Raw genomic sequence first — 15,628 nt, forward strand, 5'->3', positions numbered from 1 at the left:
TCATTAATACCATTATTATTCCTCTGCCTCAATCCCAAAGCTGGACATCTCTCCACCAGCATGGTTGAGGAATGGGAACTCATTATCTTCTCTGAGAGAGACTTTTGGTTCCAGTCCAAATTCTCTAGGAAAAATACTAAGAGCTAGAGTAAATAGTCATTATATCGCATGGGCCATCAGTATTGGCTCTTATTTGGTGCCGACCATTGTCCTAGATGCTTAGGAGAATATAGTATAGAAGTAGAGTGACCTAATGGAAAGAGTTCCTGGGAGTCAGGCAATCTGAGTTGAAATCCTGGCTCCACCACTTTCCTGCTATGTGACCTTGGGTGAGTCACTTAACAGTTCTGTACCTCAGTTTCCTCATCTGTAAAATGGGAATTAAATGCCTGTTCTGCTTTCTCCTTAGACTGTGAGCCTCATGTGGGATAGAGACTGTTTCTGATCTGATTCTGCCCCTCTAGACTGTAAGCTCATTGTGGGCAGGTAATGTGTCTGTTATATTGTTACAGTGTACTCTCCCAAGTGCCTAGTTCAGTGGTCTGCACACAGTAAATGCTCAGTAAATACAGTTGATTGATTGCTTAGAGAAAGAGTACTGGACTGGGGTAAAAGTGCCCTCAGTCACTTGGCATTGCTACCCAGTGATTGGCACATAATATAGGCTTAACAGGTATCAGAATTATTGTTACTGAGTAAATGACTTGCCCCTGCCTTCAAGGAGATTACAGTCTACACTAGAGTTGACTGTCATGTTGGGACTGCTGGAAGAGATTGTTACCCAATGCTGCCAAGTTTAGAAAGACTTTGGATTTACTTGGTTGTGGAGGTTGTGGAGTGGAGAGGTCTGCTTTCCAGTTGGCAGCAGGTTTTGGGGGTGTCTTCTGGGACACCAGATGTCAGGTCTGTGGCCCAGCAAAGACCCCTCTGTGTGTGTGGAATGGTATAGGTATAGTCCTTGCAGGCAAACTTCTGAGGGCCCTTTTCCACTGGAGATGGCAAGATGGCCTGTAGGGCTGACCCCTTGTTGGTCAATCCTGGGGAAGTCTGGTAGCAGGGAGCTGAGAAATGGGGAAGGGAATGGAGAGCAATGGAGGGGGCTGAGCACTGAGGGGAGGGGAGAAGAAGTGATGGAGTGGCTGAGCCCTGAGGGGAGGGGAGAGAAAGTTAGTCATTGAAACTTGAGGGGAAGGGACAGGCAGCGATGGAGGAGCTGAATACTCAGGGAGAAGTTGGAAAGTGATGGAGGGTGCTGAGCACTGGAAGAGGGGACAGAGAGTGCTGGAGGCTATGAGCCCTGAGGGAAGGGGACAAGGAGCAATGGAGGGGCTGAGCACTGGGGGAAGGGAAGAGGAAGTTCTGAAGGGGCTGAGCCCTGAGGGGAGAGGACAGGGAGCTATAAAGGGGCTTAGCCCATTAGCAGTAGAAAGAGAACCTCCCAATTACACTGGTTTGCACAGTGCCCAATCAATCAATCAATCAATCAGAGGGCCAGAATGAGAGCCCACCGGATGCAGACCTTGTGCTAAGCACCCTAGAAGAAACGAGAGAAATGCCATAAAATGGCCCCCACCTGAAACCTTCTTCCCCACCCAAGACCAGAGTAGATGGCCCTATCTTGGGGAAGGCTGGGTGGGCTCCATTCTGGGCCTCTGGCCTGGCCTGTAACACTGCAGAGGGTCTGGGTAAGGTGGCCCCCTAGGGAGGGGCAGAGATAGGGAGGAAGCTTGGGTGAGGGGAGAGGTTTGAACCTAAACCCCACTTTGTGGTTGCAAGTTCTCCTTTCCCACACACCATCCGTGGGCAGGGGCAAGAGCTGTATTGGCATTCCAGGGCTGTCACCCACCCCACCCTTGCCTTTGCCTTCCGGAGCTCTGTTCCCTCCTGTCCCCTCCTGCAGTCCCAAAGCTTGGCTCTCTGATCAGGAAGGCCCCACCAGATCCACCAGAGTCATTTGTTCAATCTTCTAACCTCTGGACAGGACTTCCCCCTCACCCCCACATGGTCAAACCTACAGAAGAAGGTTCCCTGGGAAGGAGCCACCCCCCGCCCTCAGTCAGGCCTCGTGAAGCAGCAGTAGGAAGTAGCAAGAGAACCACTTCCTGGGAACACTGGCCCAGACCAGGTCCTAGGCCCTGGGTCTTTCTCAGTCCAGAAAACCCTGCAGAGATGTGGGGGCTAGCTCACCTGTTCTATCGGGGATGGGTCAAGCTCCACAGGGGTTGGGGCAGGGCACAGGACTGATCTCCCTACCTCCTGTCTCTCCCCACTCCAGTCTATTCTTCATTCTGCTGCCCGGATCATCTTCCTGCAGAAACACTCTGGGCATGTCATTCCCCTCCTTAAAATCCTCCACTGGTTGCCTATCAACCTCCGCATGAAACAAAAACTTCTCACTCTGGGCTTCAAGGCTCTCCATCACCTTGCCCCCTCCTACCTCTCCTCCCTTCTCTCTTTCTACTGCCCACCCCACACGCTCCGCTCCTCTGCCGCTCACCTCCTCACCGTCTCCCATTCACGCCTATCCCCCCGGCGATCCCTGGCCCACGTCCTCCCGCTGTCCTGGAATGCTCTCCCTCCTCACCTCCGCCAGACTAACTCTCTTCCCCTCTTCAAAGCCCTACTGAGAGCTCACTTCCTCCAAGAGGCCTTCCCAGACTGAGCTTCCCCTTTTCCCTCTGCTCCCTCTGCTCCCTCTCTGCCCCCCTTCACCTCCCCTCAGCTAAGCCCCCTTTCCCTCTGCTCCTCCCCCTCTCCCTTCCCCTCCCCTCAGCACTGTGCTCATTTGTATATATTTTTATTACCCTATTTATTTTGTTAATGAGGTGTATATTCCCTTGATTCTATTTATCATGATTAAGTTGTCTTGTTTTTGTCCATCTGTCTCCCCTCGATTAGACTGTAAGCCCGTCAATGGGCAGGGATTGTCTCTATCTGTTGTCAAATTGTACAATCCAAGCACTTAGTACAGTGCTCTGCACATAGTAAGTGCTCAATAAATACTATTGAATGAATGACTGGGAGGACCTAGATTGTGAGCCCCCTGAGGTCAGGAACCATGTCTTCTTGGGATGTTCAGCCTGTCAACAGGAAGCATAGCCAATAGTGGCTGAGACCCGTATTGCCCTGAAGAGTCTAAGCTGGAGAACTGTGCTTCCTCCCCCTTAGAACAGGTGCCCCACGTGGGAGAGAGATTGGGTCTGACTTTATAATCCTATATCTACTCCAGTGCTTAGTATAGTCCTTGGCACAGGGTAAGTAGTTAAGAAATAGCACAATTATTGCAAGGATCATTATCAGCTGAATCCTGGAGGCTCCTCACCTCTCCTCTCCTCCATCAGCACAGTCCCGATCGGGGCTCACTGGGAGATAAGGAGGGGAGGGGAGGTGGTCTCTGCTACTGCCACAGAGACGGGGAGATAAAATCTTATTCCCCCAGGTCTCAGGACCCCATTTCCTTCCCATGAGCCTGTTAGAGCGGGTGGGTGAATGGGCTGGGAGGGGACAGGCCTGCTGAGTGACCTTAGTCAAGACATTTACTCTCTCTCTACTCTCTGAAATGGGGTAACCCTCCCCCTTAGTTGGTAAGCTTCATGTAGGCCTGGGACTGTGTCTGATGTCATTACCATGTACCTTCCCCAACCCTTAGCACAGTGCTTGGCAAATAGTACTGTCTTCCCCTCTGGACTGTAACCTGCCTGTTGTCAAGGAATTTGTCTACCAATGCTGTTGTAATGTACTCTTCCAAACATTCAGTACAGTGCTCTGCACACAGTAAACGCTCAAATATCATTGACTGATTGATATTAAGCACTTAATAAATAGCATCATTAAGGAAGCATGAATCCTTTATCATTCATTCATTCATTCATTCAATAGTTATTTATTGAGCACTTACTATGTGCAGAGCACTGTACTAAGCGCTTGGAATGTACAAATCGGCAACAGAGACAGTCCCTGCCCAATGATGGGTTTACAGTCTAATTGGGGGAATTATGCTGTATCGCTCAAGCATATTCTCTAATAGGATAAGGCTACCGCCTCTCTTTCCCGGCTTTTCTCAAACAAGCTCACCTTGATTCAGCTCCAAATCTGAGATTGGTGAGACACCATCAGACTCCCCAGAGAAGTGGTTAAGTTAGGAGGGAATGGAAAACCTAAAATGTGAAGTGTCTGTTCAGAGCAGAGGGGAAGTAAAACCACAGGTAAGACTTTCAGCTCAACCCATCTCCCCAGGACATCCAGCAATGAGCTAGCTGCCTTTGGGCCTTCCTATTGCCCTCTGGACCTCCCCACTGCCTGCTCTCCTGGAGGAGGGAGGAGGAAGGGAGGGTGGTGACTTCATGAAATTCTAGTCCTGCTTTCTATGATTCAAACCCTCTGCCAATAATGATACTCTGCCCTTCTTTAGAGCCCTTCATTTATGGCTCTCCAAGCACTGGGCAAACAGCAATTAATTCTCCCAGAGTTCTTTGAGGTGGGTCCGAGCATTGTCCCCAGCTCAACCCAGTAGAAAGCCAGAGGACACTAACTTGGGGGTGGAGCTTCGTTTGGAAGCCAGGGCTTCTGACTCCCAGTCCTTAGCTCACTCAGGTCAAAGTTGATATTCCAGATGTCATCCCAGTGAAAACATCTAGATCCCAGATCTATTATTCCATAGTTCTTGCGTTTTTATTGTGTCTATCGGGTCTTTGTTCAGTAGTGGATAGAGCAAGGGCTTGGTAGTCAGAAGGACATGGGTTCTAACCCTGCCTCCTATGTGACCTTGCTCAAGTCACTTTAACTTCTCTGTGCCTCAGTTCCCTCATCTGTAAAACAGAAATTAAGACTGTGAGTACCATTTGGGACAGGGAATGTATCCAAACCAATTAGCTTGTTTTTACCCCAGCGCTTAGAACAGTGCCTGGAACATAGTAAATGCTTAACAAATACCACAATTATTATTTGGTCCCTTTATGTATTCAGTTCCTACTCATGCCCCAGCCTTCCCGCTTGCCCATGATGGCCAGGGACCAACCATGTCTTGTTTGGTCTTTGCTGAACATTTCGTCTCCAGTGTTTAGTACAGTGCTGTACACATGTTGAGTGTTCAAGAAATACCTGTGCTGGACTGAAGGGAGGGAACTCAAGTCCTGCCTGAGCTGGCCTCCACCAACACTGCATCTACCCTCAGAGCCAAGTGGGGAGTTTTCCCATGCAGCTTTGGCTGGCTCCGTGGCTCCCACATCCAGCAGGCAGGAAAACCAAGCTAGTCCGAAGGTCTTATCCCTGATCAGTGAATGAGTCGGAAGTAGAGGTGAAAATCAGGTCCCAGGGCTCCCTGCTGGGCTTGTCAGGCATTGGCTCAAGCAGCCCTTGGACCAAGGGGACAGGCTTCCGCTGGTGGGGGGCGGGCAGCCCTGAGACCCCTGTCCTGCAGCAGCCTCTCAGTGGGAAGGACTGTGATGTCCCTGGAGAGCCCTGAACTCCTACTGGGAGATCCAGAAGTGCAGATCTTGTGATCCAGTGGGGTGGTGGGGAGGGAGTTGGTTGGTCCATCTGGAGAGGAATGGGCCCAGGCTCAGCTCCCAGGCCAGAGGGACTCCAGCTGTCACCTAGGACTCCTGAATGGGGGCTCCTTGGGGTTACCCTGAGTGGTACGATGTCACACCTGTGCAGTCAAAGCCATCTCCTCATGTTCTGCTCTGTCACTGGACAGTTTCACTGGAGTCCATCAGAGTTCCTCTCTCTCCTCTCCACCTGCTTAGAGACAGCTCGTTCTCACTCTTTTTCTCCTTTTACCATGTCCCTCTCTGGAGGTAAGCAGCAGTTCTGCCAGACCTATGTAAGCACTTAGTACAGTGGCCCACACACAATCTATATCCCATGAATTGACCTGTTTCCAGTTCCATCTCCTGCAACTTCCCAAGCCTCCAGGGTCTTCAAGCTAGGACTAGTTGGATTGGAAGTAGAGGGAGGCAGTGAGGCCAAGGGAACTGGAGATAAGAGGGAAACAAGTAGGCTGAGACATTGAGCCCAGGGAAAGATAGATGAAGGAAACAAGTAGGATGAGGTGAGGGAGGGAGGATCAAATCTCCCTCAGTGGGTCTTGAGGCCACAAAGGGAAGCTGTTGGGTGGGTGGAGCAGTGGGTAGGCCTATTATACAGAAAGGGAAACTGAGATCCCTATGGATTGGGTTCAGCTGGACTAGTTGGAGTAGTATTTTCAACCCTTATTATCCCAGAGTTGGATCCTCTATTCCTTAAACTCCAGCAATTTCTCTCTATCTCTCTTTTTTTAATGGTTTTTGTTAAGCACTTTCTATGTGCCGTGACTGTGCTAAGTGTTGGGGTAGATACAAGCTAATCAGATTGAACACTGTTCATGTCCCACATGGGGATCATAGTCTTAATCCCCATTTTACAGATGAAGTAACTCTGGCACAAAGAAGTGAAATGACTTGCCCAAGATCATGCAGCAGACAGTGATGGAGCAGGGATTAGAACCCACATCATCTAAGTCCCAGACATGTGCACATTCCATTAGACCACACTGCTTCCACTCTGCTCTCCTTCTCCCCCTTCCCTCTCAAAGCTGTTCTTTCCTCCAATTGTACCTGGTTTAAAACTTCCCTGCTGAAGGATATTAGGTGTTTCCCCAGATGGTTCCATTCCCTGAAAAAGACTCTTCTTCTGAACAGCCTGCTGAGTCTACAGGAGGACAGATTGAATTTGGCCTTTACCTTGTCCTGTCCCTTACTCATTGGCCCACTGACCAACTGGGAAGGGATCAATCTATCAATCAAATTTGAGCCTTATTGTGTGCAGAGAACTGTACTAAGCATGTGGGAGAGTACAATATGACAGAGTTGGTAGACATGCTCCCTGCTTACATGGAGTTTACAGTCTGGAGGAAGGGATCTGATTCTGAAGCAACCCATCTTGTTGGAAAGAGGGTTTGAACTTTTCAGCCTGGAAGATGAAAGCTTAGGAGAAGCAGAGTGACCTAGTAGAAAGATCAGGGGCCTGGGAGTCAGAGGACCAGGTTCTAATTCTGGTTCCACCACTTGTTTGCTGTGTGACTTGAAGCAAGTCACTTAATTTCTCTGGGCCTCAGTTATCTCACCTGAAAGTGGGGATTAAGACTGTGAGCCTTATGTGGGACATGGAATATGTCCAACCTGATTATCTGATATCTACCCCAGTGCTTAGTAAAGCACTTGACATATAGTAAGTACTTAAATATCATTAAAAAAGGCCAAAGGGGGCCATGCTTGATGTTTGGTTGGACAGGGCAAATGTGGAGCAGAGCAGCTTTTCCCCAAATCTCAGGCCACCAGGACCCTGAAGGTTATGAGGTCAAAAGAAATACAAGGAAAGACTTCTCCTTAAAGCTACTGTCTTTTACTCCATTGTGTGAACCCCACAGAATAACAGGGGAAGCAGTGTGGCCTAGTAGAAAGATCATGGTCCTGGAAGTCAAAGGACCTGGGTCCTAATTCCGGCTATGCCACTTGTCTGCTGTGTGTCCTTGGGCAAGTCATTTAAGTTCTCTGTGCCTCCATTCCCTCATCTATAATATGGGGATTAAGACTGTGAGTCCTGTGTAAGACAAGGGCTGCATCTAACCTGATTAGCTTTTATCTATTCCAATGTAGATACAACAGTTAGGAGCTAAACAGATACCATTTGAAAAACAAAACGAAACAAAACAGGGGTTCAAGAAATGCTGCTCCTGGTGATATGGAATTAGTTACCATGGGAAGTTGTGGCGTGGATCAATTCTTGGATGAGTCCATAACAGATTATTAGAGGGGAATGTGAGGGATGCAGAGGGAACAGTTAGAAGACTTGAGTAAAGTAGATGTGTAGATGATAGGGTCATGATGGGTGATTTAGAGAGAAAGTTAGGTATGCTTGATGGTACAGATCTAACCGTGGGGATAGGATCATCTTGATTCTCCAAGCATCTGTTGGTGCTGTCTTGGGGAGAGAGCACTGGGATGGGGACTGTAAACTCATGGTGGGCAAGGAATACATCTACCAACTATGTTGTATTGTAGTCTCCCAAGCCCTTAGTATAGTGCTCTGCACACAGTAAGCTCTCAATAAATAAGATGGATTGATGAAAGAACTGGCCTGAACCTATTGGAATTGCTTATGTTCTAGGAGCCCCTCTCCAATCCAAGGTAACTCAGTTATATTTACTCAGATCATTCGGGAAGTTCCTGGGGGATTAGCGAGGAAATGGGGACATGATTAACCCTGCCAATAATCTTGTCTTTTCGCTTTCAGGTTCCATGTATGATGGATTGGCTGACAACTACAACTATGGGACCACTAGCCGGAGCAGCTATTACTCCAAATTCCAGGCTGGAAATGGTGCCTGGGGGTATCCGGTAAGGAACTTGTTCTGTGGAGGGAAGGGTAAAAAGAGGACTCTGTGGTTCATTCCAACCCGGGCTCTGGGGAGCGAGGGGAAAGGAGAGAAATGTGCACACCAACCCCCCACTTTCCAAGTCCAAGGTCGAGATACCCAGGGATCAGGCCTATAGTGATTGGGACTGGTTGATCTTCATTTCCTAGTCCAGCCCAATGGTTTCCCTTATCCCTGGGCTGGACTCATGACACTGAATGACCAGAAGACCAGTGAACTGGCACAGGAATGTAGGCCTGACCCCAGAAAGGGACTTCTGCATATATGGCTCTTCAGCAGATTGATCTGGGCAATGACTTGTCTAGGATGAGGCTGGGCTCGCTTGGATTCTGATTCCAGTGGCCAGTGAGGGCCAAACCTAGCTCTGCGCAGGTCTCAGAAATTCTCCTGCATCTGAGCAAGTAAGGAGTCTTTGGAGCCAGTTAGGAGGTAGCCAGCATGGTTGATAGAATCCATCAATCAGTAGCATTTATTGAGCAACTACTTTGTGCAGAGCACTACACAAACAAAGCTCTTGGAAGAGTGCAATAGAGGTAGAAGATAAGACGCCTGCCCTCAAGGAGCTTACTGTGTAGCTGAACAGAAGAAAAGGAGCTTCCAAACCTCAAACCCCACCCCAACTCCAGCTCTCAATTCTCATTGTTTCTTGGGAAGAATTTTAGAGTCAGTCTGGAAGGCAATAATTATAATAATAATTGTGGCATTTGTTAAGTGCTTACTGTGTGCCAGGCACTGTACTAAGCGCTGGGGTGGATACAGGCAAATCAGGTTGGACACAGTCCCTGTCCCACATGGGGCTCACAGTCTCAATCTCCATTTTACAGATGAGGGAACTGAGGCACAGAGAAGTGAAGTGATTTGCTCAAGGATACACTGAAGACAAGTGGCAGAGCCAGGATTAGGTCCCTTGGCATCTCAGGGAGGGGAAACCTCCATGTTCCTGGGAAGGTCCAGGCCCGGCATCTCTTTTGGGGGACATATTTTTTAATGGTTAAAACCAAAAGGGAAAACTCTAGCTTTCACCCACTCTTCCTCGAAAGCATCACCCTACAGTCATTTTGTTAGATTGGGATTTTTTGCGTGCTTTGAAGACTGGAAGGCTTAGCTGGCGATATATATTTGAATTGTGCATGGAGTGGGAATGGGTGCTTTCCAACTGTGGTCCTGAGACCTGTCTCCAATTGACCTGAAAGCAGTTGACTGTTGGCTGCCATTGAGTGGCAGGGTTTGGGGAGGAGAGAAGCTGGCTGATGGTGGGCCATCTTCCCCAGGGTTTTGGCTTGACTTCTTTCCCCTTCTGGTCAAAGTCCAGTGAGGCTCAGAGAGGAGGTTTCCTTCATGTTGGGGACATGGTGGATATGGGACTGGACTAGACTATGGATTTGTTTCTTCTATCTTTCTGATTTGGTTCTGAGGGATACCATCTGGCAGTGAGCAAACTTGGGTGAATCTCCAGGGTTGGTTTACAGAGTGCCCAGATGCTTTATATTTTCAAGGGGTCAGAGATAGAGAAAAAACTCCCTTAAAGCAAGGGTTATTAAGATGCTGGGCTGGAGGGGAAGAGAGCTTCCCAGACATCTGGAATGGTTTAGATGGATGTCATCTAAAGGCTGGGAGCTGGATAAGATGACCTCTTAGGATGTTGGGGTGTCTTCCTGGCCTGTTAAGTCTAGACAGATGACATCTGTCTGAGGATGAGGTGGCCGAAGGGTTGAAGTAGCATGGCCTAGTGGAAAGAGCATAAACCTGGGAGTCAGAGGGCCTGGGAGTCAGAGGGCTTGTAGGACCTTGGGAAAGTCACTTCAGTCTTTGGGATTCCAGTTTCCTCATCTATAAAATGGGATTTTAAAAAAATCTGTTCTCCCTCCCCATTAGACCCTATGAGGGACAGGGACTGTTTCTGATCTGATTGTCTTGTATCTAGCACAGTGCTTGGCTCATAGTAAGACTTAATTATTATTGTTGTTATTACTGGCTCTGTGGAATCTCTGATATCTCAGAAACAAGATTCTTGAAGAACAGACAACCCCACATTGCCCCACTACAATATTTAATACAGGAAGAGGAAATATGGGTGTGAAATTGTTAATGCTCTCTGGAAGGGATTCAACCCCATCCTAGTACCTCTCAGTCTGACACAATGCCCCATGCCTTCTCAGGAGCACCTGCCAAGTGCAGGGCACCATACTAAATGCTTGGGAGATAGAATGGAAGCCCAAGGTCCACTCCCTGGCCATCAGGAGCTTTTCCTTTAACTGGAGAATAGATTTCGACAGGTAGTATCTCAGGGGGCCAGATCCCAGAGAGGTTGAGGGGGGCAAGCAGTGCCCAGCATCATTCCTGCTTTTGAGTCTTCATTACAACCCCATCCAGTGGCCAAGGCATTTTAATAATTGTGGCATTTGTTAAGTGCTTACTATGTGCCCAGCTCTAGACTGTGAGCCCATTGTTGGATAGGGACTATCTCTGTTGCCGAATTGTACTTTCAAATGCTTAGTACAGTGCTCTGCACACAGTAAGCGCTCAAAAAATATGATTGAATGAATGTGCCGAGCACTGCAGTAAGCGCTGGAGTAGATACAAGGTAATCGGGTTGGACACAGTCCATTTTGGGGTTAGTCTACACTGTCCATACCCAGCAGTGCCCCAAGGTCCAAGTCCAGAAGCCCCCGCTGTTTTCTGCGGGTGCCTGCTGCCGGACACTTGGGCAAAAGCTCCTTGCCCGGCCCCCCGAGCTCAGCCCCCCGAACTCAGCAGGCCCGCTCCTTCCTAGCCAGAGGGCTGTGACGCAGGCCAGGACACCTGCTCAGACACGTTGCTCTCTGCTCGGTTCAGGAGAGGGTATGGGAAAGAGGCGGGGCAGAGGGCGCCCAGGCAGGGAGGAGGCTGCCGAGGGGAGGAGGGGGAGGAAACGGAATAATTGAGAGCGGAGCCAGACATATAATCAGGGGGAGAAAACAAGGTCCGGGCTCAGAGGGGAGGTGAATCGGGGAGGAGGTAATAGGAGCTTGTGGGGATGAGATCATGTGTTCCTGTGCGATTTTCCCATGATTGGCACAGCTGGCACTGAGAAAGTGCTTTCTCTCCATTAAGGAGAAAGGGGCAGGACTGGGATCCCATCCATTCCCGGTGCGCTCTGGGATCCCGGCAGACACGGCTCCCAGGGACTCCCCAAGTAGGAGAGGGAGAACGAGGAATTTATGTCCAGAGAGTTGGAGTTCAAAGACATTCTTCTCAGAAACTGATAGTTTTGCATTAGCCACACCCCTTTTCTTCTTTATTGTTGTGGTGTTTATGAAGTGCTTACTGTATACCAAGAACTGTACTCAGCACTGGATTAGGTTCAAGATAACCAGATTGGACATGGTCGAAGTCTCACATGGGACCCATACTGTAAAAGGGAGGGAGAATAGGAATTTAATCCCCATTTTACAGATGAGGAAACTGAAGCACAGAATTTAAGTGGCTTGCCCAAGGACAGACACACAGCAGGCAAGTGAAAGATCTCAGATTGGAACTCAGAACTTCCGACTCCCAGATCTATCCTCATTCCACTAAGCCAGGCTCCCTCTCCAAACTTCCCTCTCTCCCCACAGCAATAAGTAGTCCCACCTTGCCCATCTTTGTCCCGCCTTGCCCATCCCTGTTCTGCCTTGCCCATCCCTGTTCCGCCTTGCCCATCCCTGTTCTGCCATACTCCGTCCCGCCTTGCTCATCTCTGTTCCATCCAAGTGAATACAGAGTCCTGTGAAAACCAAACCAAAAGGACTCCTAGGAGAGATTAGTCCCACTACCTGACTTCTTTGGGGTCCAGGGCACATGCTTATTTGAAAAGGCTTTCCCTTCCCCCATATCTAGCTTCCCCCTTCTCTTTACTGTGTTCCTTTTGATGATTGCTCCTTACTCTGCCCTTTCCTCAGGGAGCACGCTCCTCTCTGAGGGCCTCCTTGATGAGCTCATCAAGCGCAAGGAAGGTATCCTCAGCCATAAACATTCCCAGACTTCTCCACCTCTTGTGCAGCTGACATTATATCTCTCTTTCACTGAGAAGTCTCCTAGTGCTTTTCCCCTAGGTCCAGGATACACACAGCAATTATCAAGTTTGCAGCCACCTCTGGAGTAAGGGAGAGACTGTGAAACCACTCATTGCACCACCACCCAATACAGAAAGCCACAAGTCCCCGGCAAATCTCCCCTTCTGGATTTGGGGTGACTGAGGGTCAGCCACTTGGAATCCATCCAGGGGTGGGGACTCCAGATCACGCTGTGTGACCCCCTCTCATCTGCCTAAGCGAAAGCCTAGAACCCCACAGCCTGGGTCTCCAACATTCCATGCCTTCTGGGTTGAAGGTTTTCTGGTCATCCTGCTGAGGGTAGGTCAAGCTTGGGCCTGTGGCTGGGCAAAGCGGTGCCCAGTTAATTCACATATTTATTGGTAAGTCTGGAATCGATCCAGGTTTCTCCTGCCCACCTGTGGCCTAAGCACACTGTTCGTGACATTCTGGATTCCCAGAGAAAACAGAGGGGCTGGATCTCCCCAGACCCTCCTGTGGGGCTCCTACCCTTTTTCTTTCCTGCTTTTTTTGCCCTTATCAGGACACCATATCCTCCTTTCCCCTCCAGCCTCTCCCCATCCCTGCTCTATCCCCAACACTTGGTTCTTTTTTGGATTTCAGCTCCAGGGGTAGGGGGAAGAAGGAAAGCAGCAGGAATCCAGGTAGGGACTTGCCAAGGGCTTGAGTTCCCCCACCCTGGTGCTTGCCCAACATAAGCACTCTGTGCTATACTGTAAACTCCTTGAGGATGGGGATCAATCAATAGTATTTACAGAGTGCTTACCATGTGTATATCACTGTACTAAATACTTGGGAGAAAACAACATAATGGAGTTGAAAGACCTGTTCCCTGTCCACAAAGAGCTTGTAGTCTTGACTAACTCTCTTGTACTCTCCCAAGTGAAGCAGAGTGGTAAACAGCTTGGCCTAATGGAAAGCACATAGGCCTGGGAGTCAGGGGATCTAGGTTCCAATCCTGTCTTTGCCATTACCCTGGACAAGTTTTCTGTGCCTCCGTTCCTTCATCTGTAAAACGGGGATTAAGACTGTGATCCTCAGTCTCTAGACTGAATATTTATCATGAGCAGGGAACATGGCTGCTAATTCTGTTGTAGCGTACTCACCCAAGTGCTAAGTTCAGTGCTATGCACATAGTAAGCACTCAATAAGTACCATTGATTGATTTGTGTGGGACAAGAACTGTGTCTAACATGTCCAAATGAGAAGCAGCATGGTGTAATGGACAGATCATGGGCCTGGGAGACAGAAGGTCATCGGTTCTAATTCTGGCTTCGCCACATGTCTGTTGTGTGTCCTTGAGTAAGTCACTTCACTACTCTGTGCCTCAGTTATCTCATCTGTAAAATGAAGAATGAAGAATGAGCCTGTGAGTCCCACGTGGGAAGGGACTGTCTCCAACCCAATTTGCTTGTATCCATCCCAGTGCTTAGTACAGTGCCTGGCACATAGTAAGCGCTTAGCAAATACCATTATTATTAGTAGTAGTAGTACAATTATCTTGAATCTACCCCAGTCCTTAATAAAGTTCCTGGCATATAGTAAGCTCTTAAATGCCATTTAAAAATGCTTAGTAAGTGCTGAGAGGGAGAGTGTGTGTTTGTGTATGTGTATATATAGAAGGAGAGAGAGAGAGAGACGGAGAGAGAGATAGTGTTGTCCTGACACCACAGATGGTGATGTTTACCTCCAAGGGCATGTGTGGCTGAAAAGGCCAGTGTGGGACCCATAGCCCTGGTCACATTGGACACCCTGTGTATGGTTGTGCTAAAGTCAATCAGTCAGTCAGTCATATTTATTGAGCACTTACTGTGTGCGGACTACTATATTAAGCACTTGGGAGAGTACAGTATAACAATTCCCCGCCACAGCAAGCTTACAGTGTAGATAGGGAGGCAGACATTAATATAAATAAATAAATTACAGATATGTACATAAGTGCTGTGGGGCTGGGAGGAGGGATGAATAAAGAGCAAGTCAGGGAGACACAGAAGGGAGTGGGAGAAGAGGAAAGGAGGACTTAGTCAGGGAAGCCCTCATGGAGGAAATGTGCCTTCAATAAGGCTTTGAAGTGGGGGAGAGTAATTGTCTGTTGGATGCTTAAGGTTTGCAGAGCTGATGCCGTTTTCTCCTCTGAGCTTCCTATGCCCAGCTTTTGGTCTGAGGGAGCCACTCCCTTCTACCTGGCAGGGCACCATGCAGGCCTGTCCTCAGCCATGGACTCCGCGTTTTCAGCTGGGATGTAGCCCTGTCTGAGGCTCTGTTTGTTTTACCTCTGCCCTACATTAAGTGCTCAGGAAATGCGGCAGAGAAATGATTCCCCTCTTGCAGCAGTGGAGCGGGGAGTTGAGGAGGCCACAGTTGTGGCCCTTGGTCCAGGCTCAGCTGGGAGCATCCTTGAGCCCACTGTAAAGGCTACCACTCCCCATGGTGCTGACTCGGACTTGTTGGTTGCCCTTTTGGAGGGCCAGCATCCCTCAAACCTCCTCTTAACGATTGGGGTATTGGTTAAGCACTTCTGTGTGCCAAGAATTTTATTAAGTGCTGGGCTAATAATAATAATTTAAAGAAGAATAAGAATAATTGTGGCATTTGTTAAGTACTTACTATGTGCCAGGCAGTGTACTAAGCAATGGGGTAGAAATGTGGTAATTGGAATGGACACAGTCCCTGTCCCACATTGAGCTCACAGTCTTAATCCCCATTTCAAAGATGAGTTAACTGAGGCCCAGTGAAGTGAAGGGACTTGCCCCATGTCACACAGCAGATGGGTGATGGAACCGAGATTAGAAACCAGGTCCTTCTGGTTTCCAGGCCCGTGCTCTACACATAAGGCCAAACTAAAAGATAATCTGATTGGACACAGTCCTGTCCCACATGGGACTCACAGTCTAAGGGGAAGGGAGAACAGATATTGAATCCCCATTTTACACCGGGGACCCCGAGGCCCAGAGAAGTGAAGTGACTTGCCTAAGGTCACAGAGCAGGCAGGTGTTGGTATTTGTTAAGTGCTTACTATGTGCAGAGCACTGTTCTAAGCACTGGGGTAAACACAGGGGAATCAGGTTGTCCCACGTGGGGCTCACAGTCTTAATCCCCATTTTACAGATGAGGAAACTGAGGCACAGAGAAGTTAAGT

At 48.8% G+C, this 15,628-nt stretch overlaps 1 protein-coding gene across 1 annotated transcript in view; it reads left to right on the forward strand.

Moving 5' to 3' along the window:
• Positions 1 to 15,628, forward strand: part of PKP1 (plakophilin 1) — a 73,888-nt gene that overhangs the window by 10,354 nt on the left and 47,906 nt on the right. The window contains exon 2 of the mRNA XM_029069429.2: positions 8,275 to 8,378. Within this exon, the coding sequence (XP_028925262.1) occupies positions 8,275 to 8,378 (104 nt within the window). The remainder of the gene's footprint in view (positions 1 to 8,274; positions 8,379 to 15,628) is intronic.

This window comes from Ornithorhynchus anatinus, chromosome 7 (assembly GCF_004115215.2).
Source record: "Ornithorhynchus anatinus isolate Pmale09 chromosome 7, mOrnAna1.pri.v4, whole genome shotgun sequence".
NCBI lineage: Eukaryota > Metazoa > Chordata > Mammalia > Monotremata > Ornithorhynchidae > Ornithorhynchus > Ornithorhynchus anatinus.